This window comes from Xenopus tropicalis, chromosome 6 (assembly GCF_000004195.4).
Source record: "Xenopus tropicalis strain Nigerian chromosome 6, UCB_Xtro_10.0, whole genome shotgun sequence".
Classification (NCBI taxonomy): domain Eukaryota; kingdom Metazoa; phylum Chordata; class Amphibia; order Anura; family Pipidae; genus Xenopus; species Xenopus tropicalis.
Window position 1 is genome coordinate 153,633,892 of NC_030682.2, and position 16,840 is coordinate 153,650,731.

At 59.1% G+C, this 16,840-nt stretch overlaps 1 protein-coding gene and 1 long non-coding RNA gene across 9 annotated transcripts; both read left to right on the forward strand.

Annotated features, from left to right (window-relative positions):
• The first annotated feature begins 29 nt into the window (after positions 1-29).
• Positions 30-15,191, forward strand: LOC116411584 (TBC1 domain family member 20-like). Of its 6 annotated transcripts, none has more exons than XR_004223217.1 (9): positions 31-268; positions 4,426-4,626; positions 5,930-6,010; positions 8,366-8,552; positions 10,112-10,213; positions 10,334-10,475; positions 11,242-11,304; positions 12,175-12,450; positions 15,100-15,191. XR_004223217.1 is itself a non-coding variant. In XM_031904090.1 (9 exons), exons 1-8 carry the CDS (start codon positions 223-225, stop codon positions 12,419-12,421), a joined length of 1,038 nt encoding a protein of 345 aa, XP_031759950.1. In that variant the 5' UTR covers positions 31-222; the 3' UTR covers positions 12,422-12,450; positions 15,100-15,191. The 6 variants fall into 6 exon arrangements, 5 of the variants coding, with proteins under 5 accessions (XP_031759949.1, XP_031759950.1, XP_031759951.1 ...); XM_031904090.1 differs by having other exon boundaries at positions 12,206-12,450; XM_031904091.1 differs by having other exon boundaries at positions 12,175-12,428; positions 15,100-15,185.
• LOC116411586 lies at positions 6,251-8,359 on the forward strand. 3 transcript variants are annotated; one of them, XR_004223220.1, is made up of 4 exons: positions 6,600-6,622; positions 6,738-6,935; positions 7,653-7,975; positions 8,087-8,359. It is a non-coding gene; the product is annotated as an uncharacterized LOC116411586 (long non-coding RNA). The 3 variants fall into 3 exon arrangements; XR_004223221.1 differs by lacking the exons at positions 6,600-6,622; positions 8,087-8,359 and adding an exon at positions 6,251-6,395 and having other exon boundaries at positions 6,791-6,935; positions 7,653-7,998; XR_004223219.1 differs by lacking the exon at positions 8,087-8,359 and having other exon boundaries at positions 7,653-7,998.
• Positions 15,192-16,840: the final 1,649 nt, after the last annotated feature.

Below are 16,840 nucleotides of genomic sequence, written 5' to 3' on the forward strand. Positions count from 1 at the left end.
CGCAAGGGACTCTGGGTAGTGTAGTTCTATTAGAGAAGTAAATGTCGGGCACGCTTGGGATGGGCGTTACGTGGGAACTAACCGGCTGGCACCTATTCCCTGGGGCAGGGCACAAAGTGCAATAGGTTGCGGCACCTCAATCCTCGCTGCTGATTGGCTGAGCCGGAGGTACCGGAAGGAGCTGCCTGTGGGCTTCCTGTCTTCCGTGGGGAACCGAGTAGAATGAGCGGCTCCGGGGGGAGGCGGCGGGGAGCGGGGCCCGGGACAGGTGAGGGGTGTACCATTCCGTGTCAGGCCCTCATCCTTCTACCTACCCCCCTGTGGGGCATGTAAGGGCAATACTGTCATACCTACCCCCCTGTGGGGCATGTAAGGGCAATACTGTCATACCTACCCCCCTGCGGGGCATGTAAGGGCAATACTGTCATACCTACCCCCCTGCGGGGCATGTAAGGGCAATACTGTCATACCTACCCCCCTGCGGGGCATGTAAGGGCAATACTGTCATACCTACCCCCCTGCGGGGCATGTAAGGGCAATACTGTCATACCTACCCCCTGTGGGGCATGTAAGGGCAATACTGTCATACCTACCCCCCCTGCGGGGCATGTAAGGGCAATACTGTCATCCTACCCCCCTGCGGGGCATGTAAGGGCAAATACTGTCATACCTACCCCCTGCGGGGCTGTAAGGGCAATACTGTCATACCTACCCCCTGCGGGGCATGTAAGGGCAATACTGTCATACCTACCCCCCTGCGGGGCATGTAAGGGCAATACTGTCATACCTACCCCCTGCGGGCATGTAAGGGCAATACTGTCATACCTACCCACCTGCGGGGCATGTAGGGCAATACTGTCATACCTACCCCCCGCGGGGCATGTAAGGGCAATACTGTCATACCTACCCCCCTGCGGGGCATGTAAGGGCAATACTGTCATACCTACCCCCCTGCGGGGCATGTAAGGGCAATACTGTCATACCTACCCCCTGCGGGGCATGTAAGGGCAATACTGTCATACCTACCCCCCTGCGGGGCATGTAAGGGCAATACTGTCATACCTACCCCCTGCGGGGCATGTAAGGGCAATACTGTCATACCTACCCCCCTGCGGGGCATGTAAGGGCAATACTGTCATACCTACCCCCCTGCGGGGCATGTAAGGGCAATACTGTCATACCTACCCCCCTGCGGGGCATGTAAGGGCAATACTGTCATACCTACCCCCCTGCGGGGCATGTAAGGGCAATACTGTCATACCTACCCCCCTGCGGGGCATGTAAGGGCAATACTGTCATACCTACCCCCCTGCGGGGCATGTAAGGGCAATACTGTCATACCTACCCCCCTGCGGGGCATGTAAGGGCAATACTGTCATACCTACCCCCTGCGGGGCATGTAAGGGCAATACTGTCATACCTACCCCCCTGCGGGGCATGTAAGGGCAATACTGTCATACCTACCCCCCTGCGGGGCATGTAAGGGCAATACTGTCATACCTACCCCCCTGCGGGGCATGTAAGGGCAATACTGTCATACCTACCCCCTGCGGGGTAGGGCAATACTGTCATACTCCCCCCTGCGGGGCATGTAAGGGCAATACTGTCATACCTACCCCCTGCGGGGCATGTAAGGGCAATACTGTCATACCTACCCCCCTGCGGGGCATGTAAGGGCAATACTGTCATACCATACCTACCCCCCTGCGGGGCATGTAAGGGCAATACTGTCATACCTACCCCCCTGCGGGGCATGTAAGGGCAATACTGTCATACCTACCCCCCTGCGGGCATGTAAGGGCATCTGTCATACTACCCCCTGCGGGGCATGTAAGGGCAATACTGTCATACCTACCCCCCTGCGGGGCATGTAAGGGCAATACTGTCATACCTACCCCCCTGCGGGCATGTAAGGGCAATACTGTCATACCTACCCCCCTGCGGGGCATGTAAGGGCAATACTGTCATACCTACCCCCTGCGGGGCATGTAAGGGCAATACTGTCATACCTACCCCCTGCGGGGCATGTAAGGGCAATACTGTCATACCTACCCCCCTGCGGGGCATGTAAGGGCAATACTGTCATACCTACCCCCCTGCGGGGCATGTAAGGGCAATACTGTCATACCTACCCCCTGCGGGGCATGTAAGGGCAATACTGTCATACCTACCCCCCTGCGGGGCATGTAAGGGCAATACTGTCATACCTACCCCCCTGCGGGGCATGTAAGGGCAATACTGTCATACCTACCCCCCTGCGGGGCATGTAAGGGCAATACTGTCATACCTACCCCCCTGCGGGGCATGTAAGGGCAATACTGTCATACCTACCCCCCTGCGGGGGCTCACTTATATCGCTAATCGGGCCACTGGGCTCACAATCACTATAGACAGGGGAAGGTGCACAAGCTTCCTGAGCTGCTGGGAGTTCCTGGGTCAGTTATGGGGGGTTCCTGTAGGGATGGGGGGCAGATCTGTGTTGCCCTCACCATTCCCATTGTGTTTAGTGATCTTAACACGTTTGTTTAAAGGGCAACCAAAACAGTACAACAAACCATTTGCCACAGTGACTGGGGGTATTTTGCTGCAGGGATGACGGGAGTTGCTATAGTGCAGCAATGCATCGAGGGCAGACAGGGCAATAGAACCTGCCAACTGTGCCCCTTTTAGACTGAGGCAGCAGCTAATTGGCCCATTAGGAGGTCGCCTCATTGGCCTGCGGATTTTGTTGCCCTGTGGCCACTAGGTGGCAGAATGCTCCTGCGGTTCTGTAGAGAAGGGAGCTGCAGTCTAACTGAACCCAGAGGTGCTGACGGCAATATAGTTATATTGGGAAACTGCCTGCTCAGGGCCCCCCCCCCTCTCACAGGGCCCCCCATAAATGGCTCATTTAGCAGAGATTGGATTATCCTGCCTAATCAGATCCACTGGGCTCTTAATCCGATCTTTTACCCCCTGGGGGGCACATTATTAAATCTGTGCCCCTCCCCCCTGTAGGAATGGTTGGGGATGTGCTGGCAGTACGCTGGTGCTGTCATGGTACCAATTGGGGTGGGTCCGTAGTGCTGGGAGTGTTAGGGTTTATGCACGGTGCCCTTGGAACAGCAGCAGGGTATGGCATAATGCCTGGCACATGTGTTGGGGGAAGAGGAGGGTGGCACGGGTGTTGGGGGGGAAGAGGAGGGTGGCACGGGTGTTGGGGGGGAAGAGGAGGGTGGCACAGGCGTTGGGGGGATGAGGAGGGTGGCACAGGCATTGGGGGGAAAGAGGAGGGTGGCACGGGCGTTGGGGGGGGAAGAGGAGGGTGGCACGGGCGTTGGGGGGAAGAGGAGGGTGGCACGGGCGTTGGGGGGGGTAAGAGGAGGGTGGCACGGGCGTTGGGGGGGGGGAAGAGGAGGGTGGCACGGGCGTTGGTGGGGGGAAGAGGAGGGTGGCACGGGCATTGGGGGGGAAGAGGAGGGTTGGCACGGCGTTGGGGGGGGAAGAGGAGGGTGGCACGGGCGTTGGGGGGAAGAGGGAGGGTGGCACGGGCGTTGGGGGGGGGGAAGAGGAGGGTGGCACGGGCGTTGGGGGGAGAGGAGGGTGGCCGGGCGTTGGGGGGAAGAGGAGGGTGCACGGGCGTTGGGGGGGGAAGAGGAGGGTGGCACGGGCGTTGGGGGGGAAGAGGAGGGTGGCACGGGCGTTGGGGGGGAAGAGGAGGGTGGCACGGGCATTGGGGGGGGGAAGAGGAGGGTGGCACGGCGTTGGGGGGGGAAGAGGAGGGTGGCACGGGCGTTGGGGGGAAGAGGAGGGTGGCACGGGCGTTGGGGGGGAAGAGGAGGGTGGCACGGGCGTTGGGGGGAAGAGGAGGGTGGCACGGGCGTTGGGGGGGAAGAGGAGGGTGGCACGGGCGTTGGGGGGGGAAGAGGAGGGTGGCACGGGCGTTGGGGGGGGAAGAGGAGGGTGGCACGGGCGTTGGGGGGGGAAGAGGAGGGTGGCACGGGCGTTGGGGGGAAGAGGAGGGTGGCACGGGCGTTGGGGGGAAGAGGAGGGTGGCACGGGCGTTGGGGGGGAAGAGGAGGGTGGCACGGGCGTTGGGGGGAAGAGGAGGGTGGCACGGGCCGTTGGGGGGGGAAGAGGAGGGTGGCACGGGCGTTGGGGGGGAAGAGGAGGGTGGCACGGGCGTTGGGGTAGGAAGAGGAGGGTGGCACGGGCGTTGGGAGGGGTGCGGGGGTTGGGGGGGAAGAGGAGGGGTGCGGGTGTTGGGGGGGAAGAGGAGGCCGGCGCGGGCTTTGGGGGGAAGAGGAGGGCGGCACGGGTGTCAAGGGGAAGATGCCACTGGCCTGAACCCCAGTAAATCCCAGGCAAGGCTGGGGCCGGGGTCCAATCTCCCCAACATGGCACTGGGGCACCTCTAACCTGCTGGTCCCTCTCTCTCTCCTGCAGCGACACAGAGGGAGGAGTCACTATCTTGGCGCAAGCAAAAATCCCTGCAAATACACCGAGCCCTGACCTCTGACCCTGTGGATATCGACGTGCTGAGGGGGGCAGCGGAGAGCGACGGGGGGCTATTGAGCCAGGAGATTCGCAGGAAGGTCTGGCCCAAACTGCTCAGTGTCAATGTCTTCCACCTCCCTCCAAAACCAGGTAATGTTCCAACTACTCCATAAAGCTGATTCCCCAGGGAATCTGCCCCTCCCACTACATGCCCCTCCCACTACAGGGTGATGCAGATGGAAGGGAATATAGCTAATGGGATTATATAGGATATAAATCACTTTTATTCCATAAATGGTCCCTGATTCAGGCTGCTTGGGACCCACCCCATTCTATTCACCACTTCAACCCACACAATCCCCCCATGACCCCACCTACCCTGAGGCAACTTGTGTGAGGTCAGGGGGTCTCATGAAATCTGCACCCAGCGCATACAGGGGGCTCATTGGCTGGGCAAAGACCATCACAGGGGAGACTTGGTGCAAATGTGCCCAATAGACAGTCCCGATCAATTGGCACAAAGTTACCCCCCAGCTTGGGAGCAATTGTCATGTGGCCACAGTGGAACCATTGGTTTAAACCTGTCGGATCAGCTGTTGGGAGAACCGTAAATGATCATTTCCTGCAATGTAGAAGATTTTTATCAAATTGGCCTAAAACTGTTTAACAGGAATGAATCTGCCCCTAATGGGGCCCTTAGATTGGCGCCGGTCTCGCCCCAAGCCCAACAGTCGCCATAGGAGGTTTAGAGCCCTGTCCTTTGGGATATCCAGTGCCCCGAGGGTTTTTACTAAAGGGATGGTTGTAGCGTTGGCGTTATTCCTCATCTCAGGGCCGTATTTATCATGCCCCCATCCTCGCGGGTTTCCATAGGGCAGCACCAGAGCTAAATACCCCCCCCCTGCCTTATCTAGTGCCTGAGAAAATCAAAGGGACTCGCTAATGTGAGAACATACAAACATTCAGTATAGAGAAAGGGAAATTACTTTTCAATGGAAGAAGTTCAAAAAAAAAATGTTCTAAGTGAAACAGCCAATGAGATAAGTGCGTGGTACTTACAGGGTCTCTGGGGGTACTCCCCCCCCCCCCCCAGTAGGGAGGCAGCCACTAATATCACTTGGAATGTTCTTTAGAAGTGATTATTATGATTAAAGAAACCACATTCCCTGCAGCTCCCACCCTGGGATTCTGTACAGTGGGGGTTTGTACGGACATTGGGCCTGACTGCCATTAAAGGAGAACTAAACCCTTAAAATGATTAGTGTTCATGGGGCCAGTGGTTCATTCTGCTGCTCTCTTATCACTGATTGGTTATTGGGTGCCATTTATGGGGGGGGCGGGAGTGACAGAGTTGGGGCCGTGTTTCTCCCCCTCTCGGGAAGCGCTGCCGGGGGGGCCGAGGGAAAGGGGTTTTGCAGTGAGGATTTCCATTCATTCTGTGTTTGTGTCCCAGGCCGCGGGGTTCGCTGCAGGCACCCAGATTATAACCAGGTTCAGATGGACGTGAGGCGCTCGCTGAAACGCTTCCCTGCAGGTACTGTCGGGCCGGTGGGTACCTCTGTGTGTAGGTTTGGCCCTTCCCTGCAGGTACTGTCGGGCCGGTGGGTACCTCTGTGTGTAGGTTTGGCCCTTCCCTTCCCTGCAGGTACTGTCGGGCCGGTGGGTACCTCTGTGTGTAGGTTTGGCCCTTCCCTTCCCTGCAGGTACTGTCGGGCCGGTGGGTACCTCTGTGTGTAGGTTTGGCCCTTCCCTGCAGGTACTGTCGGGCGGTGGGTATCTCTGTGTGTAGGTTTGGCCCTTCCCTGCAGGTACTGTCGGGCCGGTGGGTACCTCTGTGTGTAGGTTTGGCCCTTCCCTGCAGGTACTGTCGGGCCGGTGGGTACCTCTGTGTGTAGGTTTGGCCCTTCCCTTCCCTGCAGGTACTGTCGGGCCGGTGGGTATCTCTGTGTGTAGGTTTGGCCCTTCCCTTCCCTGCAGGTACTGTCGGGCCGGTGGGTACCTCTGTGTGTAGGTTTGGCCCTTCCCTTCCCTGCAGGTACTGTCGGGCCGGTGGGTACCTCTGTGTGTAGGTTTGGCCCTTCCCTTCCCTGCAGGTACTGTCGGGCCGGTGGGTACCTCTGTGTGTAGGTTTGGCCCTTCCCTGCAGGTACTGTCGGGCCGGTGGGTACCTCTGTGTGTAGGTTTGGCCCCTTCCCTTCCCTGCAGGTACTGTCGGGCCGGTGGGTACCTCTGTGTGTAGGTTTGGCCTTCCCTTCCTGCAGGTACTGTCGGGCCGGTGGGTACCTCTGTGTGTAGGTTTGGCCCTTCCCTGCAGGTACTGTCGGGCCGGTGGGTACCTCTGTGTGTAGGTTTGGCCCTTCCCTGCAGGTACTGTCGGGCCGGTGGGTACCTCTGTGTGTAGGTTTGGCCCTTCCCTTCCCTGCAGGTACTGTCGGGCCGGTGGGTACCTCTGTGTGTAGGTTTGGCCCTTCCCTGCAGGTACTGTCGGGCCGGTGGGTACCTCTGTGTGTAGGTTTGGCCCTTCCCTGCAGGTACTGTCGGGCCGGTGGGTACCTCTGTGTGTAGGTTTGGCCCTTCCTGCAGGTACTGTCGGGCCGGTGGGGTACCTCTGTGTGTAGGTTTGGCCCTTCCCTTCCCTGCAGGTACTGTCGGGCCGGTGGGTACCTCTGTGTGTAGGTTTGGCCCTTCCCTTCCCTGCAGGTACTGTCGGGCCGGTGGGTACCTCTGTGTGTAGGTTTGGCCCTTCCCTGCAGGTACTGTCGGGCCGGTGGGTACCTCTGTGTGTAGGTTTGGCCCTTCCCTTCCCTGCAGGTACTGTCGGGCCGGTGGGTATCTCTGTGTGTAGGTTTGGCCTTCCCTTCCCTGCAGGTACTGTCGGGCCGGTGGGTACCTCTGTGTGTAGGTTTGGCCCTTCCCTTCCCTGCAGGTACTGTCGGGCGGTGGGTACCTCTGTGTGTAGGTTTGGCCCTTCCCTGCAGGTACTGTCGGGCCGGTGGGTACCTCTGTGTGTAGGTTGGCCCTTCCCTGCAGGTACTGTCGGGCCGGTGGGTACCTCTGTGTGTAGGTTTGGCCCTTCCCTTCCCTGCAGGTACTGTCGGGCCGGTGGGTACCTCTGTGTGTAGGTTTGGCCCTTCCCTGCAGGTACTGTCGGGCTGGTGGGTACCTCTGTGTGTTAGGTTTGGCCCTTCCCTGCAGGTACTGTCGGGCCGGTGGGTACCTCTGTGTGTAGGTTTGGCCCTTCCCTGCAGGTACTGTCGGGCCGGTGGGTACCTCTGTGTGTAGGTTTGGCCCTTCCCTGCAGGTACTGTCGGGCCGGTGGGTACCTCTGTGTGTAGGTTTGGCCCTTCCCTGCAGGTACTGTCGGGCCGGTGGGTACCTCTGTGTGTAGGTTTGGCCCTTCCCTGCAGGTACTGTCGGGCCGGTGGGTACCTCTGTGTGTAGGTTTGGCCCTTCCCTTCCCTGCAGGTACTGTCGGGCCGGTGGGTACCTCTGTGTGTAGGTTTGGCCCTTCCCTTCCCTGCAGGTACTGTCGGGCCGGTGGGTACCTCTGTGTGTAGGTTTGGCCCTTCCCTGCAGGTACTGTCGGACCGGTGGGTACCTCAGTGTGTAGGTTTGGCCCTTCCCTGCAGGTACTGTCGGGCCGGTGGGTACCTCTGTGTGTAGGTTTGGCCCTTCCCTGCAGGTACTGTCGGGCCGGTGGGTACCTCTGTGTGTAGGTTTGGCCCTTCCCTGCAGGTACTGTCGGGCCGGTGGGTACCTCTGTGTGTAGGATTGTGCCCTTCCCCTCATCCTGTACCAGTCCTACTAGTCTCTTTCCCTCCTAGATTGTTAGCTCTTTGGGACAGGAAGGCCATGTGACCTGTGCAACAAGCTTTCTTTTGTTTTGCAGGAATGCGCGATGCAGAGCGCTCGGTGCTGCTGGAACAGCTCACTGACATGATTCTCTCTGTGCTGCAGTCTCACCCTGAGCTGCACTATTACCAGGGCTTCCATGATATCGCCGTCACCCTGCTGCTGACAGTTGGACTCCGACTGGGCACAGGCATGCTCTCCACCCTCGCTACTCATCACCTACGGTACTGAGCCCCTGTACCTCCTGCCCCTCCGGCGCCTTCCCCTGCCCCTGCGGCTCCTGTCCCTCCGGCACCTTCCTCTCTCGCGCCTGTCCCTCCTGCGCCTGTCCCTCCTGCGCCTGTCCCTCCTGCGCCTGTCCCTCCTGCGCCTGTCCCTCCTGCGCCTGTCCCTCCTGCGCCTGTCCCTCCTGCGCCTGTCCCTCCTGCGCCTGTCCCTCCGGCACCTTCCTCTCTCGCGCCTGTCCCTCCTGCGCCTGTCCCTCCTGCGCCTGTCCCTCCTGCGCCTGTCCCTCCTGCGCCTGTCCCTCCGGCACCTTCCTCTCTCGCGCCTGTCCCTCCTGCGCCTGTCCCTCCTGCGCCTGTCCCTCCTGCGCCTGTCCCTCCTGCGCCTGTCCCTCCTGCGCCTGTCCCTCCAGCTCCTGCGCCTGTCCCTCCAGCTCCTGCGCCTGTCCCTCCAGCTCCTGCCCCTGTCCCTCCCAGCTCCTGCGCCTGTCCCTCCAGCTCCTGCCCCTGTCCCTCCAGCTCCTGCCCCTCCAGCTCCTGCCCCGTCCCTCCAGCTCCTGCCCCGTCCCTCCAGCTCCTGCGCCTGTCCCTCCAGCTCCTGCGCCTGTCCCTCCAGCTCCTGCCCCTGTCCCTCCAGCTCCTGCCCCTCCAGCTCCTGCCCCTGTCCCTCCAGCTCCTGCGCCTGTCCCTCCAGCTCCTGCCCCTCCAGCTCCTGCCCCTGTCCCTCCAGCTCCTGCCCCTGTCCCTCCAGCTCCTGCCCCTGTCCCTCCAGCTCCTGCCCCTGTCCCTCCAGCTCCTGTCCCTGTCCCTCCAGCTCCTGCCCCTGTCGCTCCTGCCCCTGCCCCTCCAGCTCCTGCCCCTGTCCCTCCAGCTCCTGCCCCTGTCCCTCCAGCTCCTGCCCCTGTCCCTCCAGCTCCTGCCCCTGTCCTTCCTGCCCCTGCCCCTTCAGTACCTACCCCTCTCTCTCTCCAGTACCTGCCCCTGTCCCTCCAGCACTGCACAGCAGAACAGAAGGGATCCCAGGAGCAGAGGCTGCTGGGGCAGAAAGCCATATTGGGTTAATTGAAACTGGGAAGCAATTGGTGCCCCAAGGTGAGAGGGACAAGCATTTAAAGGGCAAGTTAATGTATCCCACATGGGCGTATTCCTATTCATCCGGCATTTGGTTCTTTATTTTGCTGCTCTCTGAATTATTTGCCCCCCCGAGGACACAAACACAACTGTGGAGTCAGTGTCCCGCCACCCGAACAACAAGCTGCCTGGGATGGTTTTGTTATTGTTCTTCATTGTGTCTCTCTCATTCTTCTTCCATTCTGATTTGCCAACTGCTGCCTGGTCTCTAGGGAAACTGAGCTGTGGCAACCAGACAGCAATGTAAATGCCAAGCCTTGCCCACAGTTGTACATGGAGGTTGATGCATGGGCAGCCATAGCATGGGTGTCATTAGATCGGCTGATTGGCTGGAGAGCACGCTGTAAGCTCCTCCTCCTGTTACATTGCACGGGGCAGCGCCTGGGTAACACTGGCCAATGAGGCTGACTCTCTATTCCACTCTGCAGGGATTTCATGGACCCCACCATGGACCGGACCAAGCACATTCTGCATTACCTGATGCCGCTGATACAGAGTGAGAGTAGTGAGCTGCACAGCTTCCTTGTAAGGTGGGTTTGGGGTACCTGTGCCGCCAGTTGGGGGGCTGTATATGTATGGCCCAGGGGCAGCACAAGGGGGGCACGTGGGCATCTGCCCTGACAGACAGTATTTGTGCCCATCTTTCCCAGGTCAGAGGTCGGCTGTATCTTCGCTCTCAGTTGGCTGATCACATGGTACAGCCACGTCCTTACTAACTACCAGCACATCCTGCGGCTCTATGACTTCTTCCTGGCATCGCACCCCCTCATGCCCGTGTACTGCGCTGCCCAGGTAGGTGCCCTCGTTTATTTATATACACAGACTAGGAGTATGTTGTACAGAAATCCAGACTCTGAGCCAGACATTCCCCTCTCTGCACACAAGTCTTTGCCACCCCGGGTACCTGCCCCCCCTCACTGCCGCCCCTGGTACCTGGCCCCCTCACTGCCGCCCCTGGTACCTGCCCCGCCTCACTGCTACCCCTGGTACCTGCCAGTAGGGTGAGTAGGGGCCCCTGGGGGTGCAGTAAATGTGAGTAGGGGCCCCTGGGGGTGCAGTAAATGTGAGTAGGGGCCCCTGGGGGTGCAGTAAATGTGAGTGGGGGCCCCTGGGGGTGCAGTAAATGTGAGTAGGGGCCCCTGGGGGTGCAGTATAAATGAGTAGGGGCCCCTGGGGGTGCAGTATAAATGAGTAGGGGCCCCTGGGGGTGCAGTATAAATGAGTAGGGGCCCCTGGGGGTGCGGTATAAATGAGTAGGGGCCCCTGGGGGTGCGGTATAAATGAGTAGGGGCCCCTGGGGGTGCAGTATAAATGAGTAGGGGCCCCTGGGGTGACCCCGGTGCATCAGTTCATGCCATAGGGAGCGCTATACAGTAAGTAGGGAGCAGTTTGCCCCTGTGAGTGTTGCAGTTGCACCTACAGGATCTGTTCTGCCCCCCCAGATGGTGTTAATGCGGGAGCAGGAGGTGCTGAGGTGTGAGTGTGACATGGCGAGTGTGCACCAACTCCTCTCCCGCATCCCCACTCACTTCCCCTACGGGACTCTCGTCTCCCTCAGCCTCGGTCTCTTCCGAAGGCACCCGCCGACCCGGCTCCTCCAACTCACCTCTCAGCACAAAAGGTAGGTCCCTGTGTGTAGGTTGCCATTGGGCTCATACCGATGCTCACTCTCTTACTTGCCCTCTGTCTCTTCCTCCCACCCCCGCTCACTCTCTTACTTGCCCTCTGTCTCTTCCTCCCACCCCCGCTCACTCTCTTACTTGCCCTTTGTCTCTTCCTCCCACCCCCGCTCACTCTCTTACTTGCCCTCTGTCTCTTCCTCCCACCCCCGCTCACTCTCTTACTTGCCCTTTGTCTCTTCCTCCCACCCCCGCTCACTCTCTTACTTGCCCTCTGTCTCTTCCTCCCACCCCCGCTCACTCTCTTACTTGCCCTTTGTCTCTTCCTCCCACCCCGCTCACTCTCTTACTTGCCCTCTGTCTCTTCCTCCCACCCCCGCTCACTCTCTTACTTGCCCTTTGTCTCTTCCTCCCACCCCCACTCACTCTCTTACTTGCCCTCTGTCTCTTCCTCCCACCCCCGCTCACTCTCTTACTTGCCCTCTGTCTCTTCCTCCCACCCCCGCTCACTCTCTTACTTGCCCTTTGTCTCTTCCTCCTACCCCCGCTCACTCTCTTACTTGCCCTCTGTCTCTTCCTCCCACCCCCACTCACTCTTACTTGCCCTCTGTCTCTTCCTCCCACCCCCGCTCACTCTCTTACTTGCCCTCTGTCTCTTCCTCCCACCCCTGCTCACTCTTACTTGCCCTCTGTCTCTTCCTCCCACCCCCACTCACTCTTACTTGCCCTCTGTCTCTTCCTCCCACCCCCGCTCACTCTCTTCCCTGTCTCCCCCCCACCCTACTAATACTTTGCCCCCCCATATAACCTTCCTAGCCCCTCCCACGCACCCCTTTTCACCCCTTTGCTCTCCTTTTCTTGTTTCCCCTCAGTTTTTCCGTTGCATCATTTCATTCTCTTCAGATCTCGAGCTCCTCTCAGCGGCCGGACTCCATTCTCCAGAGAGAGGCAGAATCGGACCCCCCAGCGGAACCCTCGCCTCCCCCGCCCCCCCGCTCTCAGAACCCCCTTGTGAAACTTGCAGTGTGGGGTCTCTCTGCCTCTATTGGGGCTGCGGCCCTTGCGGTGGCTCAGAGCGCCCTTGAGCTCGGCCCAGAACTGCTAATGGGTCTGTTCTGAGTATCCGGTGAGGGAACGAAATATGTTGTGTGAGTAACCGGGGGCCCCGTCATGTGCCCCCCCTCTCCCTAAACCCCATTATGCCCTCCCATTCCTTCCTCTGAGACCCCAGGGTTTAACCCCATTATGCCCTCTCCTTCCTTCGAGACCCCAGGGTTTAACCCCATTATGCCCTCCCATTCCTTCCTCTGAGACCCCAGGGTTTAACCCCATTATGCCCTCTCCCTCCTTCCTCTGAGACCCCAGGGTTTAACCCCATTATGCCCTCCCATTCCTTTCTCTGAGACCCCAGGGTTTAACCCCATTATGCCCTCTCCTTCCTTCCTCTGAGACCCCAGAGTTTAACCCCATTATGCCCTCTCCTTCCTTCCTCTGAGACCCCAGGGTTTAACCCCATTATGCCCTCCCCTTCCTTCCTCTGAGACCCCAGGGTTTAACCCCATTATGCCCTCCCCTTCCTTCCTCTGAGACCCCAGGGTTTAACCCCATTATGCCCTCTCCTTCCTTCCTCTGAGACCCCAGGGTTTAACCCCATTATGCCCTCCCATTCCTTTCTCTGAGACCCCAGGGTTTAACCCCATTATGCCCTCTCCTTCCTTCCTCTGAGACCCCAGGGTTTAACCCCATTATGCCCTCTCCTTCCTTCCTCTGAGACCCCAGGGTTTAACCCCATTATGCCCTCTCCTTCCTTCCTCTGAGACCCCAGGGTTTAACCCCATTATGCCCTCTCCTTCCTTCCTCTGAGACCCCAGGGTTTAACCGCATTATGCCCTCTCCTTCCTCTGAGACCCCAGGGTTTAACCCCATTATGCCCTCTCCTTCCTATGAGACCCCAGGGTTTAACCCCATTATGCCCTCCCATTCCTTCCTCTGAGACCCCAGGGTTTAACCCCATTATGCCCTCTCCTTCCTCTGAGACCCCAGGGTTTAACCCCATTATGCCCTCTCCTTCCTCTGAGACCCCAGGGTTTAACCCCATTATGCCCTCCCATTCCTTCCTCTGAGACCCCAGGGTTTAACCCCATTATGCCCTCCCATTCCTTTCTCTGAGACCCCAGGGTTTAACCCCATTATGCCCTCTCCTTCCTTCCTCTGAGACCCCAGAGTTTAACCCCATTATGCCCTCTCCTTCCTTCCTCTGAGACCCCAGGGTTTAACCCCATTATGCCCTCCCCTTCCTTCCTCTGAGACCCCAGGGTTTAACCCCATTATGCCCTCCCCTTCCTTCCTCTGAGACCCCAGGGTTTAACCCCATTATGCCCTCTCCTTCCTTCCTCTGAGACCCCAGGGTTTAACCCCATTATGCCCTCCCATTCCTTTCTCTGAGACCCCAGGGTTTAACCCCATTATGCCCTCTCCTTCCTTCCTCTGAGACCCCAGGGTTTAACCCCATTATGCCCTCTCCTTCCTTCCTCTGAGACCCCAGGGTTTAACCCCATTATGCCCTCTCCTTCCTTCCTCTGAGACCCCAGGGTTTAACCCCATTATGCCCTCTCCTTCCTTCCTCTGAGACCCCAGGGTTTAACCGCATTATGCCCTCTCCTTCCTCTGAGACCCCAGGGTTTAACCCCATTATGCCCTCTCCTTCCTATGAGACCCCAGGGTTTAACCCCATTATGCCCTCCCATTCCTTCCTCTGAGACCCCAGGGTTTAACCCCATTATGCCCTCTCCTTCCTCTGAGACCCCAGGGTTTAACCCCATTATGCCCTCTCCTTCCTCTGAGACCCCAGGGTTTAACCCCATTATGCCCTCTCCTTCCTCTGAGACCCCAGGGTTTAACCGCATTATGCCCTCTCCTTCCTCTGAGACCCCAGGGTTTAACCCCATTATGTCCTCTTGTTCCTTCCTTCCTCCGAGACCCCAGGGTTTAACCCCATTATGTCCTCTTGTTCCTTCCTTCCTCCGAGACCCCAGGGTTTAACCCCATTATGTCCTCTTGTTCCTTCCTTCCTCCGAGACCCCAGGGTTTAACCCCATTATGCCCTCCCCTTCCTTCCTCTGAGACCCCAGGGTTTAACCCCATTATGCCCTCTCCTTCCTTCCTCTGAGACCCCAGGGTTTAACCCCATTATGCCCTCCCATTCCTTTCTCTGAGACCCCAGGGTTTAACCCATTATGCCCTCTCCTTCCTTCCTCTGAGACCCCAGGGTTTAACCCCATTATGCCCTCTCCTTCCTTCCTCTGAGACCCCAGGGTTTAACCCCATTATGCCCTCTCCTTCCTTCCTCTGAGACCCCAGGGTTTAACCCCATTATGCCCTCTCCTTCCTTCCTCTGAGACCCCAGGGTTTAACCGCATTATGCCCTCTCCTTCCTCTGAGACCCCAGGGTTTAACCCCATTATGCCCTCTCCTTCCTATGAGACCCCAGGGTTTAACCCCATTATGCCCTCCCATTCCTTCCTCTGAGACCCCAGGGTTTAACCCCATTATGCCCTCTCCTTCCTCTGAGACCCCAGGGTTTAACCCCATTATGCCCTCTCCTTCCTCTGAGACCCCAGGGTTTAACCCCATTATGCCCTCTCCTTCCTCTGAGACCCCAGGGTTTAACCCCATTATGTCCTCTCCTTCCTCTGAGACCCCAGGGTTTAACCGCATTATGTCCTCTTGTTCCTTCCTTTTGAAACCCCAATTTTTAACCCTGTTCTGTTCTTTTATTTCCTGTGCTGAAAATCCAGGTGGATAACAATCTCTGGGACAGAGGAGCCCTGATTGTGGGGCACAGGGGCACTATACCCAACCATGTTCCCATAATGCCCTAAAGCATTTCTTTACCTTGCCCCGAGTGTCCCACCGGGACCAACACATCTGTGCCCACCTTGCCCCGAGTGTCCCACCGGGACCAACACATCTGTGCTCACCTTGCCCCGAGTGTCCCACCGGGACCAACACATCTGTGCCCACCTTGCCCCGAGTGTCCCACCGGGACCAACACATCTGTGCCCACCTTGCCCCGAGTGTCCCACCGGGACCAACACATCTGTGCCCACCTTGCCCCGAGTGTCCCACCGGAACCAACACATCTGTGCCCACCTTGCCCCGAGTGTCCCACCGGGACCAACACATCTGTGCCCACCTTGCCCCGAGTGTCCCACCGGGACCAACACATCTGTGCCCACCTTGCCCCGAGTGTCCCACCGGGACCAACACATCTGTGCCCACCTTGCCCCGAGTGTCCCACCGGAACCAACACATCTGTGCCCACCTTGCCCCGAGTGTCCCACCGGAACCAACACATCTGTGGCCCACCTTGCCCCGAGTGTCCCACCGGGACCAACACATCTGTGCCCACCTTGCCCCGAGTGTCCCACCGGGACCAACACATCTGTGGCCACCTTGCCCCGAGTGTCCCACCGGAACCAACACATCTGTGCCCACCTTGCCCCGAGTGTCCCACCGGGACCAACACATCTGTGCCCACCTTGCCCCGAGTGTCCCACCGGAACCAACACATCTGTGCCCACCTTGCCCCGAGTGTCCCACCGGGACCAACACATCTGTGGCCACCTTGCCCCGAGTGTCCCACCGGAACCAACACATCTGTGCCCACCTTGCCCCGAGTGTCCCACCGGGACCAACACATCTGTGGCCACCTTGCCCCGAGTGTCCCACCGGAACCAACACATCTGTGCCCACCTTGCCCCGAGTGTCCCACCGGGACCAACACATCTGTGCCCACCTTGCCCCGAGTGTCCCACCGGGACCAACACATCTGTGGCCACCTTGCCCCGAGTGTCCCACCGGAACCAACACATCTGTGCCCACCTTGCCCCGAGTGTCCCACCGGGACCAACACATCTGTGCCCACCTTGCCCCGAGTGTCCCACCGGAACCAACACATCTGTGCCCACCTTGCCCCGAGTGTCCCACCGGAACCAACACATCTGTGCCCACCTTGCCCCGAGTGTCCCACCGGGACCAACACATCTGTGCCCACCTTGCCCCGAGTGTCCCACCGGAACCAACACATCTGTGCCCACCTTGCCCCGAGTGTCCCACCGGAACCAACACATCTGTGCCCACCTTGCCCCGAGTGTCCCACCGGGACCAACACATCTGTGCCCACCTTGCCCCGAGTGTCCCACCGGAACCAACACATCTGTGCCCACCTTGCCCCGAGTGTCCCACCGGGACCAACACATCTGTGCCCACCTTGCCCCGAGTGTCCCACCGGAACCAACACATCTGTGCCCACCTTGCCCCGAGTGTCCCACCGGGACCAACACATCTGTGCCCACCTTGCCCCGAGTGTCCCACCGGGACCAACACATCTGTGCCCACCTTGCCCCGAGTGTCCCACCGAAACCAACACATCTGTGCCCACCTTGCCCCGAGTGTCCCACCGGAACCAACACATCTGTGCCCACCTTGCCCCGAGTGTCCCACCGGAACCAACACATCTTCGCGACATACATCGGC